This window comes from Parus major, chromosome 2 (genome assembly GCF_001522545.3).
Source record: "Parus major isolate Abel chromosome 2, Parus_major1.1, whole genome shotgun sequence".
Lineage (NCBI taxonomy): Eukaryota > Metazoa > Chordata > Aves > Passeriformes > Paridae > Parus > Parus major.
In genome coordinates, this window is record NC_031769.1 from 133,305,660 (window position 1) to 133,324,097 (window position 18,438).

The 18,438-nt window shown below is 38.7% G+C and overlaps 1 protein-coding gene across 1 annotated transcript in view; it reads right to left on the bottom strand.

Moving 5' to 3' along the window:
- RSPO2 (R-spondin 2) overlaps positions 1-18,438 on the bottom strand; it is a 105,281-nt gene that overhangs the window by 44,045 nt on the left and 42,798 nt on the right. Inside the window, exon 2 of the mRNA XM_015650023.3 lies at positions 5,799-5,987. Coding sequence (XP_015505509.1) covers positions 5,799-5,987 — 189 coding nt within the window. The remainder of the gene's footprint in view (positions 1-5,798; positions 5,988-18,438) is intronic.

Genomic DNA, 18,438 nt, shown 5'->3' on the forward strand with positions numbered 1-18,438 from the left:
ATAAAACAGAAAAGCCAGAAATGTTATCATACTATCATCCTGAAATCCATCTGGTATATAGACAAAGATAGAGGTAACTGTGTTTACCACATTTTTATTTATGTCCTTCTAATCTTATTTTTTAAAATCAAACTGTAGATAAAACTCCTAGTTTAATTATATTGGAGTTAATGACATCTTTTTGGAGGAAAAATTTTCAGTATAAACTATTTTCATGTGTAAGTAATTATGATGAAACTGAGATGCAACAAATTATTTTGGAAAATATGCATGTATTATATGTACTGTTTTGAGTTTATAATTTATCACTGAAAGCAGGATACTTTTTTTTTCTGTGAGTTGACTGTATAAATAGCTGAATGGATGCTTTCGTGTAGTATATCTGATATCCATGTCTACACATATGAATGTGCAAAAAGCCTCAATTCTTCTGGATTTAACTTCTCTGTTATTGAGACAATCCACAAAAAAAACCCATTCTTAAGTAAGGAGATATACACCAATAGATAAAAAAAAAAAGAAAACAAAATCCCAAACAAACCAAACAAGACAACTATTGCCTTTATGAAATACTGGATTTCTCTGAAAATTTAAGAGGAATATGACCTGCAATAGATGACAGGTGTAGGCTTTTCAGAAATATCCTATTACATATTAAAACATGTTGACTTGGAAATGAACTAGTTATCAATGGTCATATGTATACAATACATACCTACAAAAAATATCAGGGAAAAATATACCAAAGATTAAAAAGGATGTCATTATATTTGGAACTGTAATGATAATTTTATAATTAATTTTTAAAAAATGGAATCCTTCAGCTAAAAAAATTAAATAAACTATATTAACTGTATCCTCTCTTCAAATATCTGAAGCTACAGCAAGAAGTATTTTTTGTTCATGTCATGCAACAATATAATAATAATTTTGGTAATTTTGTTACTCATTCTGCATTCTTTCATAATGAAAAAAAAAAACCAAAAAACCTATAAGGCCACTATTCTGAAATAGCAATTAGTAAATATCTCAAATCAACACTTCAAATTTAGCCAATCTTTATGAAACAGATTTTAATATTTATTCCAGAACTTCAGCAGGCCAAAACAGGGCATCCCACAATACTTAAACAGTGTGTGTATGTGAATGTGTAAAATTCTTTGTTAGCAATTAGGGAAATATGAGACTTCTGATCAGATTTCTTGTGGCATTGGAAAACAAATTAGTCAGATTTAATGCAAAGAAAAATGTATATTTTAAGCAGTGGTGACCTTTGCTTGATTAAAAGAAATGTGAGCATCAGTTTGAAGCCTTGCCCTGACAAAGATAACCTCTGCTGGCTCTATTCCTACACAACCACACATAACTGGAATGCTACCAACTCCTGTGTCCAGCATTTTTCAAAGGGGCTTTTAAAACTCGAGTTCATATAAGCAGCACAAGTTGGGCTTCTTGTCTACACTTCAGTTTATAGGAAATTTCTTAGAATAATCATTTCGTTTTCATAAGAGTGAAACCAGTCCCTAAAGAACAGGATCCTGGTCAATGTCTACACAGTGACCCTGCAAAATCACTTTCCTAGATTAATGAATTGTTAGCCAAAACCAACTAGGTGAGCTGCTCTGGAGATGTACCACAATACTTAACTGCTAATCTGGTTTGCTACACTCAAGGTGTACTGCAAGTATTTTATTAAAAGCAGCACTTGAGTCAAACATCCTGTGTATTTAGATTTTCAGAAAAAACATTTGCCTCTTGCCCACCCACCTTAGACACTTGAAAAGACATCAAGGTTTTTACAAATCCTGTAGCCTCAATGATAAGATGCAGAACAGAACATTAAAAGAAAAATCAGCATCTTGCAACCCTTCCTTGCATCTCAGTGACACAACATTCTTTAAACAACATTTTAACTATTGCTTTCAAAAAACATGTTGGGAGTAACATGCTAAAAGCTTTTCTCTGTGTGTGGAAGAGGGGATAAAGGAAAATCTTTCAACAGAAGTTACTGTTTGATATGATACAGACACACTTGGCGTGTGGAAGCCAGCCTCACTTTACACTGGGGATTCCCTCCATAAAACTATCACTATTTAACATAAGTACCTATGTGAATAACCCATATTTCAACATTAAATGAATGAATAAATCCTCTAAGTTTTGATCATACTTCATAACTCCCATCTTGTTTGTATTTTCTGCTTTCTTTGCAGTCCCAGTTTCCTTTTGTGTCACAGTAGAGTCCTTGAGATAACTATCTTTGAAAAGCTTTAGTAGGTGAAGGTTGGGTGGTGTGAGGGTTGGTTGAAGGTTTGGGTGGAGATTTCCACCAAGACAGTTTATTTTCATTTTTTTCCTATGAAAGTGAACTACTCCAAATTTAATCTGTATCAGTTGCAATTTAGGGGAAAATAGTGAAAGAGTATCAGGAATACCTAAGAATTCTGAAATTAAAATATTAATTCATCAGAGCAATATTCATCATAATGCTTAGGGTTACTGAGTGCTAATCATAATGATAATTTAAGTGTAGCTTTAGATAAACTAGGAGTGACAACAACCTGACTATTTTAAAATTTCACCAATCCCCAGACTGTCCCCATGACCATGACACTCCTTCCAACTCCTGCTCCCATCCCTCTGCTGCTCACTAGGACAGCATTGGTGCTACAGATCTGACTTCACACTGCCATCCCAAAGTGTCCTCTGGCACTCTGCACGGATTTGTCATTGACCAGCAACACCTTCTGTGCTAATTCTCTCCAGAATTTTTTGGCAATTGAATCCCCTGACTGCTACAATTGCAATTACAACAGGCTCAGAGACTGCTCTACTATCTTATGTAAGTATAGTTCAAGCAACAGCATTAATAAATGAAGCCTTGCTATTTTGTAACTGTTAAAAAAAATCATTACCTTTCTTAATGCACTGAATTAACTACACATGTTTAATAAATGCTCAATTTGTTTAAAAGCTTCTCTTTATCTCATTTTTACTGAAGGTGAATAGAAGGGGAAATTACAATGTTGGGCCCACCTAGGAGAAAGACAAACAAATAAGTAGTCAACCAAATCTGAAGGGAGCTGTAATTTTTAACCTCTGAGTGGTTTCTCCTCCTAAAATTATAAAGGTTACTGTGACCATGGACTAAATTGAAAGGTTCAAGATAGGCTTGATCCATTAATCAGTCCAACCATCAAACTGACAGGTTTCATCTTACTCTTTAAATTCAGTTCTATTTTTTTTTTTTCTCATGAGATTATCTGTTGCTGGAGCAGTTGAGTTCGAAGTCATTAATTATTAAAAATTTATTGGAAAATTAACAAATCATAGCTCATCTCTTGGGCATTCTTCTACAGAGAATATTCAACACTTTCCAAGTTCATGTCCAAAAGGACTGCATTCTCATGCTGCAGTGTTCAAGGTGGAAATCATATCCAACAGCATACTCCACACTGACTTCTAGAGACAAGCAGTCTCAAATTTCACAATGCACTGTTACTAGAAAAACAGTCTAGAACCACTTAGAAGATTCTAGGCACGCATATTGTTTACATGTAGAAAAGAAAATTTGTCTTAATCCAAAATTTCCATCATTTTAGAGCTGCTGCATTGGTTGTGGTATTTATTGTGTTACATTTGGCACTGATCATGTTTGGCTTTTAAAATCAAGACAACATTTTCCATAAAAATATGTTCTCTAGCTTCTCTAACAAAAATGGTGAAGTGTTCCAGTAAAAAAATATTTAAAATATTTTGTGCCTATGAAGACATTATTATGGCAGAAATTATATTCAGTTTATGCAATTCAAGCCCTATAACTCCCATAAGGCTTTTAACAGCCAAAATTTTTTATTATTTTTAGCTGAGATAATACTATCTGAGCAATGGAATCTGTAAGCATACCTAAGAAGAGCTAGTAGGAAGAAACCTATTCAAATTTTAAGGATGACTATTTCAACTCAGCTTCAATCAACAAAATGTCTGTGTCTCCACAATGTTTCATATGTGCAAACCAAGATTACTGAAGCAAGACAAAAAAAAAAAAAGAGAAGTGATGTATAAGTACACCAGTTAGCAGGTACACTAACATAAAAATACACAATACAAAAATCATCATAAGTGAACCATGACTGATCCATAAATGCAACTGTATCATTATTTTCACAGAGGGAGAGTGTCAAAGGCATGAGTCTGAGATAAACATCAAGTGGTCAACACACACCAATATGGGTTAGACACAACATGCATTTATGCTTTTCAAAATCAGTCCTGTAATTCAGTAGAAAGGGCCTCTTTCCATAAGTGGTAAAACCAGAAAAAAATATTACATTGAATTCCCCCTCCACCTTCTTCAATTAACTTTTCTGGTTTTTTCTTTTCAAGAAAGTAAAGAATACTGCCAATACAGACTACTTTGCCTTTCACACAAGCACAGTACAGGCTAATACTAATAAATTAATCTATTTCCTACCCTACAAATATATTCAAAAATATTTTTACATGGGGGGGTATTTACAGCCCAGTTTTGAAAGGTTTCGAGTACAGAAGTTGTTGGCTTTCACAAATGTGTTACAAAAATTAAGACCAAGATTCTAAATTACTTTACAGAATGGATGCATAAACCATATACTGTCTCATTTAATTTTTTTATCAAAACTTAACCACCTGGTACAGATTAGGCAGCACTCTGCAATATTACACAGCACTTTGGATATATTATATCCATGGAGCCCACGCAGGGAACGGGGAGAAAGAGGTGGGATAGCTTGGGAGAGGTCCAAGCATGGCCATAAGTGCTCGTCATCCAGCCCAGACTGCCACTGAGTGACCTCATGTGAGACTTGAGATTATGTGTGATGTGAAAACCAGCACAGGCTTTCTCACAACTCAGTGTTCCCAATGACATGGCACAGCATTAGAGGAAAAGTGCCACACATTTAACAGACACTTGATTATTGCAGGAAACGAAGAAAAGCTATTTCTCACTTCAGGTTCTTATGGCAGGTGACCTGATTCTGGTTAGACTATGACAAAAACATTCTCCCCCTAAACAGGAATTAGAGGTAAGTGCAATGATTAATAATCCATATGGGTAATACTCCACATATGAGCATATGGAAAAATCAATATGAATCGGCACAACTGCCAGACAGAGGTGAAATAATGCGAGATACCAGAGCACTCGTGGATTTTAACAGTTGTGCTTCTAGGCACAAACATGCAAACAGGGAATCTTGTTGCACATTAGCAGGTTGTAAATTTCCAAATAAAATGTTTCACTAAAAGTGAAAGGTTGTTTGTTTGTTTTTAATAGTACATCTGTTTTATTAAATTAGCAACACTTACATATTAAAACATGTCTGGTGTGAGGTGTCTGGTCACCTGAAATTTGTGTGGGAACAAAAAATATCACAAGAAGCCCACCCATATATTAGTGTTTAAACTGACAAGTACCTACATGTTAAATTCCTTTTGAATCCTTTTTATTTTCATATAGAGGGAATTTGTTTATTTAAACTAGGAGTATCTGCATGAATCATATATTTTTTTCCCTAAATAACCCATCTAATTAATAATAATAACAAAAAAATCAAGGTCAAATAATCAACTACTTAACCTGCTGAATGTTCTATATCTCAAAATGAGCTGAGGCCTTCTTTAGCAAAGAAGTTTTAAGATGATCTTGAGACATCTGTGAAAATACAACTCTGTTTCACAACATACCATCTTAAAAACTGAGCATGAATTATGGCCTTCCTACAAAAGTAAGTGTAAGGGTTCAAGAACTAACTCACTTGAACATCTGTTCATATCTGGCGTTCGAAGTCCGTAGTACCCCGACGGGCAGGAGTGCAAGCATTCACCGTACTGTCTCATCCCTTCTCTTCGCAGGAAGAAGAATAACTTGTGTTGGCATCTGATGCACCCATTATCCTTTGAACAAGACAAGCAACCTTTGCAAATTGGATTTGGTCCATAGTTAGCTGCAAAATAAGAAGATAAATTACACTTTAAAATAATTTGAAAAGTATTTTGTCTGCAGGTCTTCTATCCTTTAAAGGCTACTCATCTTTTGCATGTCTACAAAAAGTTTTGAAAAGAGAGTTCTGAAAGTGCACTCACTTTCAGACATCTGCACTGACACTGAATAAAAAGAAACACAATCTCTACATTTTTATTTGTATGTAGGGCGGTTTAATGATTTTACATACATTTAAAATACAGGCACAGGCAAGCAGAGACCAAGCTACATAAAGCTCAAAGTATAAAGTTAAATAAAGTTACAATGCTGGATTATGGTTTGAAGCTGGGGACATAAACACACAACAGCAACAAAAAACAAGAACTTCAGTAGCCTAATATATGCACATGGAATGATATGCCCATGGAAATTGAGCAACACCACTAATGAAATTTCTGATTTGTGAAGTCAGCAATATTCAGGGTAGAGAAGTCTCTGCAGAACAGGTACAGCACTAGAAATGGGGGCTGTCTCCTCACTCTCCTAAGGGTCCTAAGAGCTGTCTTCTTGATGACTCTTCTTGATTGGAGTATAAAGACAATTTTTATTTTCTTTTTTAAAAGAAGCAGTCTTAAGTTTAAAGAGCCTTCTACAAATTTTTACTCAAAGTGGGCTGAAAACCATATGCACAGACATTACCAAAGGAGCACATTTAGTGCAGGTTACCATTTTAGGTCACCATCTGCTGTGCTCATCAAGTCTATGCTCTGATTTTGTTGAATTATTTTCTTTTTTTCTTTTAAATTACTTGGCTGATAACTGCAACACAAACTTCAGCCACATCATTCTTTGTTCTTATGAGCTTTTATTATCCTGCCTTTCTGCAGAGTTGCAGAATACTCCGTTGTCCCCATGGGCCGTTGAGTCCTTCTCAGGTGCTGGTTCAGCACAGTAGGTTAGCAGAGGGAGGATGACTCAAGACATTCCTGAAGCCAGCATAACTTTGCAGGTCTGTTTTAAATATTAAATTGGCTACAGGACAGAAATTTGCCCGTTCAAACCTGGTTTACTGAAAACAAAAGAAAATTATTATGCAACAAAGGAAAGTGTCTTTGGGGTCTCAAGAGGTTTATAATAGCAGCCACCCAGGGAGCAGCTCACCAAAAGGGCCTATGTTTAATTCTTATATTTTTAAATATTTAAAATTATTTACACCCATATGTAATGATCTGATATTTTTACCTTGTATGGCTGGATAATTGAGGTTCTTCAATTGATGACTTCACCAGCAGAGTCAGGAAAAAAAACAAGGAAAAGCCCACCACCCTCTGGAACCAGTAGCTGATAAGCTTTACTCTCACCTTCACACATCTGCACACCACATTCCAATTCCCTCTCTGCTCCCATCCCCCACACGGGACTCACTAAGTTCAGCATGACAGCATTCAACTCCAATCTTGTACAAACAATCCTAGTGGGTGGCAAGCAGGACAAGAAGTGAAGCAATCTGGTATGAAACAGCTCAGTCACTGGGACATTTTCTGAGTGTTGGAGTCCTCCAGTACAAGTCTCACTAGGTGAGATCCTCTTGATGGGAAAAGAATCCTTACCCTTTATGATATATGTATGATTCTTCAGCACTCTGTTAACCCTTTTGTAATGAGACTCCTTAACGGACCACAGCCTTACACCCCTAAAAGAGTTCCCATCTCCTGTTGCCCAAAAGACTTGAGATAAAATTTTTCCTACACTTCATCTTGTAACTGTTTTCATTCCCAACCCACTTCTTCAAAGATATACAAGACAAACAAACAAATGATGAACTAGGCATGAATGTATCCCTCCTCTCACTGTCGGCAGGGATTGCCTTACTGGAACCACATCAAATGTGACCATGTATGCCAAAGCAATTGTTGCTTAACACATGGTGGGCAATCCTGTAGACTTCTGACTTCTCTTTTAGTCTCCTTGGATGTCATTCTCAGTAAACCTTTACCTCCAGCTTATTCAAGGCTCCTCAGAGAAGCCAGGATTATAACAAAAGAGTTAAAAAAAAGCAAAAGCAAGGATGCAAGATGCCTGAACTTACGCACTACTCAGAGTGTTTTTTGGAGTTCAAAACAGCTGAAATCATGTATATAATTTTGACTTAGGGCCAGGCCAATTGCTGAACAGCATGAATATAGCTAAAGGCTACTCTATGTGTGTGTGTCTGTGTCTGTGTGCATACATGGATATATACATAAGGATGCAGATAACTGCTATACATATGAATATAGCTAAAGGGTAAACAGCAGGCCTGCTGGCAACAGACAAGGTAAAACTGTCTCAAAGGGAGAAAAAGATCTTTCCACAGCACTTAGAAAATCACACTGAAGGAGCTTTAAAGAGATTTGAAGGGAGAAAAGGATAAAACAAGGCTCACTGAAGTCTGAGAGCAGTATGCCAACGCCAGAGGGACAAGGTACTAGCAAGGTCTATCAGTCTGCTCTCTCATTCGAAGTAGGGTTGTTTTGGTTCTCTAAAGGTTAGTGATGGTAAGGATAGGGTTGAGTGTTTGTGAGTAAGAATTGGGGGATGGCCAAGAAGGCAGGTGTCATGGCAGGAGTCTGTGACAGACCCCCCCAGCCAGAAGAGAGAAGCAGATAAAATATTCTCAAAGTAGCTGGGAGAACTTTAACAATCACTCACCCTTGTTTTCATGGGGAGCTTCTATTTACCAGATGTCTGCTCAAATCACAACACAGCAAAGAGGAAAGAGCCTAGATGATTCCTAGAACATGGGGGCACTTAACTTCCTGACAGGGCTGGTGAGGGAGCAAACTAGGGAAGGTAACTGCTGGACCTGCTGTTTGGGAATGGAGAAAGACATGTGGGGGATGTGATGGTTGGAGGTCACTATGCCCATCTTGGGCATAGTGATCACCAAATGGCAAGTTTCTGGTTCTTGGTGAAGTAATGAAGGGGGTCACCAAAACCTCTACCTTGACAACAGTCCAAGAAGGCTAGAAAGTCTTCAAGAGGGAAATCCTAAAGACACAGGACCAGGCTGTTGCCACACGCCAAAAGATGATCCAGGGGGAAAGAAGACTAGCTTAATAGAGAGTTCTGGCAGGAACTGGGGGAGGGGGGGGGGGGGGGGGGGGGGGGGGGGGGGGCAGCATGGGAAAAATCAGAGTTTATAACCTTTGGAGGAAGGGGGGAACAATTCAGGAGGACTCCAAGGATATCATGGTGTTATGCACAGAAAAATTACAAGGGTAAAAGCCCAATAAGAACTTCATCTGCTACTTCCATAAACAACAGTAACAATATTTCTATAAATATATCAGCAACAGCAGTAGAGCTAAGGAGAATCTCTATTCCTTATTGAATGTGGGGGGAAACACAGTGACAAGGGATAAGGAAAAGGCTGAGGTACATAATGTCTTCTTTTCTTCACTCTGTAACAGTAATAAGACCAGTTTTTTTCTGGTACCCAGCCCCCTGAGCTGAAAGGCAGGCACAGAGACCAGAATGAAGCTTTCCTAATCCACAGGGAGATGGTCAGCAACACCACTTAGACCCATCCAATTTTATGTGGATGAAGTCCACACAAGGATACTGGAGGAGCTGGTGGAGGACCATTTACTGGTCAGCCAGGGAGATCCCAGCTGACTGGAAGATGGCCAATGTGACACCCATCTAGAAGATGAATCAGAAGGACTATAAAGGAACTACAAGCCCATCAGTCTGACCTCAGAGCTGGGCAAAGTCATGGAGCAAATCATCTTAAGTACCTTCATGCAGCATACACAGGACAAGCATGTTATCAGGCCCAGCTAGCATGATATGAAAGGGAGGTCCTGCCTGGCTGACCTCATCTTCCTCTATGACAAGACAATCCACAAAATAAATTAAGAAAAGGCTGTGGATGTTTCTACACAGACTTTCATAAAGTCTTAGACACCATTTCCCACTGGCTGCTCCTGGCTTGGATGGGTGTACTCTTTATTCAGAAAAAACCAGGCTGGATGACCAGGCTTAGAGAGTGATGGTAAACAGAGCTGGCAGCTGGCTGCCAGTGGTGCTCTCCAGGGCTGAGTACTGGGGCCAGCCCTCTTTAATGTCTCTATCAATGATCTGGACGAGGGGATTGAGGGTACCCTCTGTCGGTTTGTAGATGACATAAATTGGGCAGGAGTGTTGATCTACTGGAGAGTAGGAAGGCTCTGTAGAGGGATCTGGACAGGCTGGATCTATGGACCAAGGCTGATAGTAAAAGTTTCAGTAAGGTCAAGTGCTGGGTCCTGCACTTGGGTCACAGCCCCATGCAATGCTAAAGGCTGGGGAAAGATTGGCTGGAAAGCTGCCCAGTGGCTGAACATGAGCCAGCGTGTGCCCAGGTGGCCAAGAAGGCCAGTGGCATCCTGGCCTGTGTCACAAACAGTGTGGCCAGCAGGACCAGGACAGTGACTGTACCTCTGTACTGGGCACTGGTGAGGCCGCACATCAAAACCTGCATTGGGTTTTAGGCTCCTTATAACAAGAAACTGAGGTGCTGGAGCATGTACAGAGAAGGGCTATGTTTCTGGTGAGGGGTCTGGAGAACAAGTCCTATGACCAGCTGCTGAGGGAACTGAGGTTGTATAGACTGGAGAAAAGGAGGGTCTGACAGCACATCATTCTCTACAAATACCTGAAAGAAAGTTCTAGCAAATTGGAGTACAGTCTTTTCTCCCGAGTAACAAGCGTAATAGGATGAGAGAAAATGGCCTCAAGTTGTGCCAGGGAGGTTTAGATTGGATATTAGGAAAATTTTTCCATGGAAAAGGTTGTCAAGCCTTGGAAAGGGCTCCCCAGGGAAGCTGCTGAATCACCATCCCTGGAGTTATTAAAAAAATATGTAGATGTGGTGGACATGGTTTAGTGGTGGACTTGGCAGTGCTGGGTTAATTACTGTGTTCAATGATCTTAAAGGTCTTTTCCAACTTAAACGATTCCATGATCTTGTGGAGCAAGAATTAGGCTCTGGAGCAGATATATATCAGGCCTCCATGTAGGTTTCTTTGCCACCTTCTCTCATGGATCTCCATGAAAATCCTGATTTCTTGGCCACAAAATGTGTCTGAGTTTGACTCTACTGTCCAATTTTCCTTTATTACTGCCACATGTTACTCTTCCCAAGCACTTTTTCTGTCTATTTCTGGTTAGATGTCTTTATTGATAACCCTTTCTTTCTGCAGGAAAATTGAATTATGCTGACTCATCTGGGCTTCAGCTCCATAGAAAAGGAATTAACACCATAAAATGATCTTCCATTCTCCTATGCTATTATTTGTCCATGAAATGAATGGCACACCTTTCACAGCTTAAGGTCAACTCAAGATATATTAAAGAGTTCGGTAATATATTAATAGAGGTTTCAAATCATGACATCTGGACCCTCCTCCTTAAAAAATTAATTTTTTTACTTCTATAGCTGTATTTTTTTACTTTCTTATGCTGTGAACCTCAAAACTTGTAAACTACTCTGAAATCCTCAGATATATTGTATTTATTGTTACTTAAATGAACAATTATTTAACTCACACATTGAATTTGGACAGTGTTCAAAATCATCACTTAATTAATGGTCACATATTGATGAATTTCACTGTTGGTCTCCTAGCTTTTTTTCTGTCTTTAGCACATTAAGAAATTAAAAATCGCTGAAGAATTATAATGGTAAGGGAAAATAATCTGATTTGTATGTTGCATTAGAAAGAGCAAACTTTGTGAAAGAATCTGAAAACTTCCCACTGTGCTCCATAGGCATTAAACTGAATAATTTCTGGGTAATTTGCATGTAATTAAGTTACTGTAAATTGTGTACCATTGAATTGATCTTCTTTCACATTGTTGTTGCTTGTTTTCTTTTCAGAGCTTCATGGGAAGCTCTGAATTCTGCAACCTTTCCATTATTTCAATTTCTCCCAGAGTCAGGGAAAACTGTGATATGATCTACTAACTAATTTCTTGGACAATGAACACATACGTTAACAAATCAAATACCATAGCACTGGTTTTGGGGTCACGTAAGAATGTTATCTTGAAGATACCTACTTAACTGTGCCTCTTTTGGCCCTATATACATAGGCCATAATTAAATCTTACAAAATCCTCCCTGCCTCAAGTTCTTCCCTTCCCAGCTCAATTTCTTAACACAGCAAACTGGATGTATTGCTATCACATACAGCTTTTCCATTTTGCATATAATTGCTCTTTGAAGAGGAAGCGAATGCCTCCGCCTTCAACAGAAACTCTATACACTTACTTTTTAATTTCTTCATAACTTATTTTGTTTTCCCCTCTATATTTGTTCGCAAGAAAAAATAACAAGCTAATAAAATATGGTCTATCACATTCCAGATTACTGACTGCATCTCATGCAATGTAAAAACATCATGCTACTCATCCTTATTTCAACCCTGCCTGGAACACCCTCCTCATCTCTGTGCGCCAGGCAGGCAGGTCTCCTCCAGCCAAATCCCACATGGAGACTTGCTCCTTCCACAAGGCCCACAAATGTTAACCAGTGTCAGAGTGCTGCTGTCATCACATGATAAAACTGAAAATGCACACATGCTGTAAGTTAGCACCATCCTCTGGCTCTCAAAGCACATGATTGCTCTCTATTAAGACTGTAAGGTCCTGCGGCAGGAATAATGTTTTGTACAGCCACATAAGTATGTACACAGGTGTGAACACTGCATATAAACACAAGCACACACCTTAATGCAGGTAACACATTTTCTATTCCTTCTGTTTCTACAGCTATTGTCCAGAGCACCTCTACATTTAAAGCATTTGCAGACTTAATTCCCCAAGTAGTGCCTTTATTTTAAATCTGGTATTAAATTTGCCAAGTTTCAAAAGGTTACTTGAGAACACAGACTAGTACCCAAACACTGAATGAAACACTTCTGAACCCTAAGGGTGTTCAAAGTTTCATGGTTTGGATCCATATCAAGTAAAATCAAATGTCAGCTAATTACTTTAACTCTTGTCTAGATCAAATGTATTTAAGCCACATTGCTGAAGCAGTTTTGACTTGTTATGACTATTTAAAATCACAAGAGAATCAAAATGAGTCTAGCCTGTTCCCCACAAGAATACAAGTTGTTCTGTAAGCAAGAGAACTTAGAGCATTTGATTTTCTGTGATCTTACTGTCCTACAGCCCATACTACAACTGCTTCTAATTTGTGTCTTTCTTGTTGTTGGGTGTCACAAAGCTCTTTTGAACCTGGTGCTCCAGCTCACCACAAGAACCTGATATTTTTATGCTTCTGTAAAAACCAGGCTAAAATAGACAAATGAATCCAAAACCAGTTGGAGAAAGAGGAGATCCTGGCAGAGAAACAAGCAGTAAAGTCTAAATCCCTAAACATTTCTTTAGATAGCCAGGCTAACATGCTCACTATGTTCCTAGTATCACTTGCTATCTGGTTGCTGTGTATCTCTTGGCAGTCTTTAAAGTCTCTGAAGTCAGAAACTGAGCTTGGTGATACAATGGCCAGCTTAATGACACTCTCACCCTAACTGGGATTGCAGCCACAGGAATGCTGGTAACTGGATTTTAGTACAGATCTAGCAGAAATGTCTCCAAGACACTTACCACTGTAAACATGAGATGTGCAGATGGGACTCAAGAGGAGATGAGAACTACAAGCTGTGCTTACTGCAAAGTAGTAGATTTCATAATCCTGAATTCAATAATTGTTTTGAAGATATCCCATACATATATCAATAAAATACACCTGTGCTTAGCTTATGTCTTCAGGGGCACCAAGGAATTGAATAATATATACAGCCTTATAGATAAACCAATACTACATAGTGTACCAAGGAATTAAGACTGTAACCCTGGAAGTTCACTACAGCTGAAAAACATCTGACTAACTGATCTTGCCAAGACAAATACCTATTTTTCATTAGAACTTTGTAAAAGCAAAAGTAAGTTTTAGGCAGAAAAGTTTTATTAAAAAAAAAAAGAAAAAGACTAGTTTGTTTCTAGTAATTATCTTTAAGAAAATTTTAAAATTCAAGGTCAAAGGGGATTTTTATGAACAATTAGGCCAGTGCCCTGTACAAAGAAGCCACAGAACTTCTGCTTTACTGAAACATATCATTTAAGAAACCATTCAATCTTAATTTTTAAATTGTCAGTGGTAAGGAAACCACCACAACCTTTGTTAAGATATCATAGGGGCTAATCACTCACACTGTTAAAAATGTGCAATGGAATTTTGAACTTCAAGGACCAACCACTGGACCTTTTTATATCTTTGCCTGCCAGTTTGTTAATAGTCTTTCAAAGTTTTTTCCCAGTGCAGACCCTCTGATCAGGTCAAGTCTTAGCTTTCACATGGGTAAGATAAACAAAGCAAGATTCCAGAATGTCTCACCACAAGGCAAAGTAACCAGTACTTTGATCAATCCCTTACAATTTTATCAACAGGCTTATGGATACTCAAAAGAAGCTCAGTATTGGAAAAGCAAATGTACTGATACCAAATAAAGAAGTGATATAACTTCTCTACTTTTCCTAGATTTTATTCTCCTGAAACATTCATGTGTTATGTAATTTTTTTGGACCACGAAGATACTATTTCCCAAGTACCATGTTGCTCTGGGTAGGACACAGCCATTTTTTTTGTTATATGGGAGATCACCCGGTGTTCTTTCTCAGGGCACCAGGCCTTCACCACTCAGGATCGTTTTCTCTAAAGTTTTCCACAACTGAGAAAACCCATGTTCCACACTCTTCCTCTGAAGACAAATTAACTGTAGGGTGGCATTTCTCTTAAATTAGTTTGGTATAAATCTCATCAAATTTTGCTTGTAAGTGAGCAATTTTGCCTGGTTATTATTCTTTTACTTCCTTTGGAGGTCTTCATTACATTTTCAATATCACAATTTCAAGCTTAAACTACTCTCACTTAGCAGCTCATTTCATTATCTCGTTATTGATATCATGTCCTTCTGGTTATGCTAGCGTAGGCATCGAAGAGACTTGTCTTCATTCCATCTACACTCAAAAGACAGTGGTATTTTATTCCACCTCCAAATCAAAACAATTTACTGCTGCTACACAGCTATCCAGCTGAATACTTTCAGAATCTTCTGTATGGTGTTCCGTACCACCATGACATGGAGAATCAGTTTGATATTATACTCCTTCAGCACCCTGGCAAGTCTCAAGAAATCACCTACATGTTGAGATATTTTGCAATATTTAGTGACTCTAGACAGTAGCACCATTGCATGCTGACTACCAAGTTCAGAAGTCTACCAATAAAATGACATGTTGGTCTCAGGATGCTTGGTTACCTAGATGTTTTAAGAACATTACTGATTTTCTTTCCAGCTGGGATGAACTCCTACTAACAGAGGTATCTCAGCCATCTTTCTTCCTTTGACCATCTGCAGCTTTTAAAGGTATCTCTCACTGCTCACTTTCTGAATACCTACTGTCATCTGGAAACATTTAACTGTTCTTGTCCTCTTCTGCCCGCTGCTCACAGTCTACCAATCCTCATTTGCCTTAATGCTAATGAATGCTGCTTCCTTCTTCTACTTGGGATGAGAAATTTCTTCAACAATTTCTCTCTGTTTAGCTCCTAGACATTTCCTCTTTCCCTGAAAATGGGGCAGCCTGGTTGCTCAGACTTCCTGCATTTCCCTGGTGTTCCCCAGTAATGGTACTTTCCAGTAAGGAAATCCAGAGCTGTCATCAATTTACATTTTATCCATGGGAAGTCCATGGGTGGAAAAAAAAAATAGAACATCTGTTGCAGGTCACAAACACCACCCCATGACCTGCCTTCCTAAAAAACACAACTACAGAAATAAAGTGTCACACTCCCTGTTGTAATGTCCTAGGAAATGTTAGCTTTTATTGATATTTTCTGTCCACAGAGTCACCAGTTTTATTCTAGGGTCTTCCTGTTGTAACTGAGAGGAATTCAACATCCACACTTGAAACTCTGGTGATAAAAGATCCAAGTATCACAACCACAGAGTATACTCAGAGATTAAAAAAAAAAAAAAAAAAAAAAAAGATAAAATTAAATTGGAAAAGCCCTGCTCCATTGTGTTCATGCAAACAGGACAGATAAATAGCCTGTCCAGAAAGAAATAAAAAACAACCACCAAGCCTTACCAACCAAATGGTTCACAAATACCACTCACAGGTCATTTCTTTTGAAGCCTGGTTCCCCACCCATTCCCATTTGGTATTTGAAAGTCTTACATGATGCACATTCATGTGCATGTTGCCAATCCCATTTCTGAATTTTAATTTATAGGCCAATCCATTTCAGATACAATAAGAAACTGCATTAATACAACAAATTAACCAGCTGCTTTTTTTAATCAACTGAAGTTGCTGATTTGTAAAGTGTCTGCTTCAGATTTCATCGCACTGAGAAGAGTCCTTCCAAGCTGATCTCTGTTTCATCCATATATGGATGCTTTTTTAGAAACCCTATAGGTCTAAAAGTACTTAAACATGGACAATACCTTCCAGTTGTGTACTATTTGCACAGCTCTGGACAGTTTTGTCTACTCCAAATCTCAAGTCTTTTTTTTTTTCTGGCATCTTCAGTCTCTGTAAAAGTATTCATGATATAAGCTTTGCATAAACTCCCACTGGGTTTTACTTTATAAGTCACAGATAATGTGATGAAATGTCAGTAGCTTCATGTATAGTAACCTCAAGAAATTCCAATCATAAAACTCAAGAGGACTCTTAACATTTTGAAGGATAACTTGTCTCATAAATGCTGTTATTTAGATTTTACATCAATTACATTTTCTCCCTTTTACATGTCTATAGAGTAAAATGTAAAATCCCCCAAAACCACACATTAAAAAGAAGATGCTGTTCTTCCTCAAACCCCAGCAATTCAGACAGGGAGGAAGAGCACCACAATCAGACTTTTGGCCACAGCACAGATTATTTATATCTGATGAAGACTGCCAAATCAAGTGATGGGACAGAGGCCAGACAGACAGTCTGTTCTACCCCTCAGATCTACCCCAATGTTCAGCCCTCTCTGAAATGCCCTTCATGCAATGATGGGGCTCTGTGTAAGGACACAAAATAGGAAGCGAGGGTTCATATCACAGCAGCTGAGGTTTTATTTTCTCAGAAGATAAAAACCTTTATTTCGGGGTTTTCAACCCTTTTTATAAGGTGTTCCGATACAGGTTGACCTGATTGGTACAAGGAACACTACCTCTCTCATCCCATTGGTGGGACAAGAGGGAAAAAAACCTCTCAGAACATCTGTGTCATTGTTTTGAGAACTAAAATCTTATTTACACAACAGTCCTTGAGAGAGAAAAGTTTCCCAAAAGACTTTCCCTTGAGAAGCAGATCAGCCACTGACAGGCTGAAACTCTCTCAGGTTCAGAAAATCACATCCACAGGGCTCTTCTGTCTCACTGGAAAGAGGGCTGGGGGTAAAATAAGCAGAAACTGAGAAGTTATATTCACATCCTAACGTAAGTTGTAACCCTATGGAAATTACAGGGTAAAATACAGCTGCTGCTCCCTGGCTGGAATGCTCCACAATGACTCCCCGTACACATGACCTGCAACCAAGAGGGATGGCAAAGAGGGTGGAGCAGAATGGAGACACCACAGCCAGGCTCTGTGAAATCCTTGCAGGGAGGGGAACTTGATGGTACTTTGCAGCTGATAAACTACACAGCACCTGTCAGCCAGGGGAGACAGGAGATGTCCAGCTGCTGAGTCAGCAAGTGTGATGAAACTGCTCTCCTCTGATGAACTCTGTTCACTGTAACCTAACTATAATATTAATCTCCATCCAAAGTTACCTGACTCCAAGATATGACCACCCCTCACACTGTGCTCTACATTTTTTTACTGCATTTTTAAGAGCAAAGCAAGATACTTTTACACCACTCAGTAACAAAGGTATGTATGACTAGAGCCACTCAAGCTCCACCTAAATATAAAGGAATAGTAAATAAGCTGAGAATGGGGAAACATTAGTGCAGACTCCGCCATAACTGCTGTGATCAGCCAATGGACTGAACCTGTTTTCCCCCCACAGGGACACCTGGAGGGTAAGAACCACACTCTATGCATGCTAAATACTTTTATTGGGGACTAGCAATATTGCTTGGAATAGATTTTTTCAGTCAGATCACTGGCAATGCTCAAACCTTAATCTGTCACAATTTTATATTAATCAAGAGTGTTAATCTGTAAAGTGTTGGTGTTGAATTCTTCACGGGCACAAGCAGTCACTGGCAGCAGGTAACACACTCAGAGTGGGAAGAGCCACTGGGGGGGTCTCCTTTATGCTGTTGGTGTGTCCCTGCCTTAGTCAGTCAAACCCTCTGATCCAGGACTGCTCAGTGAAGGGTCCCAGTAATGGGACACTGATAGGACACTGACAGACTGGTTGGGCACGAGGG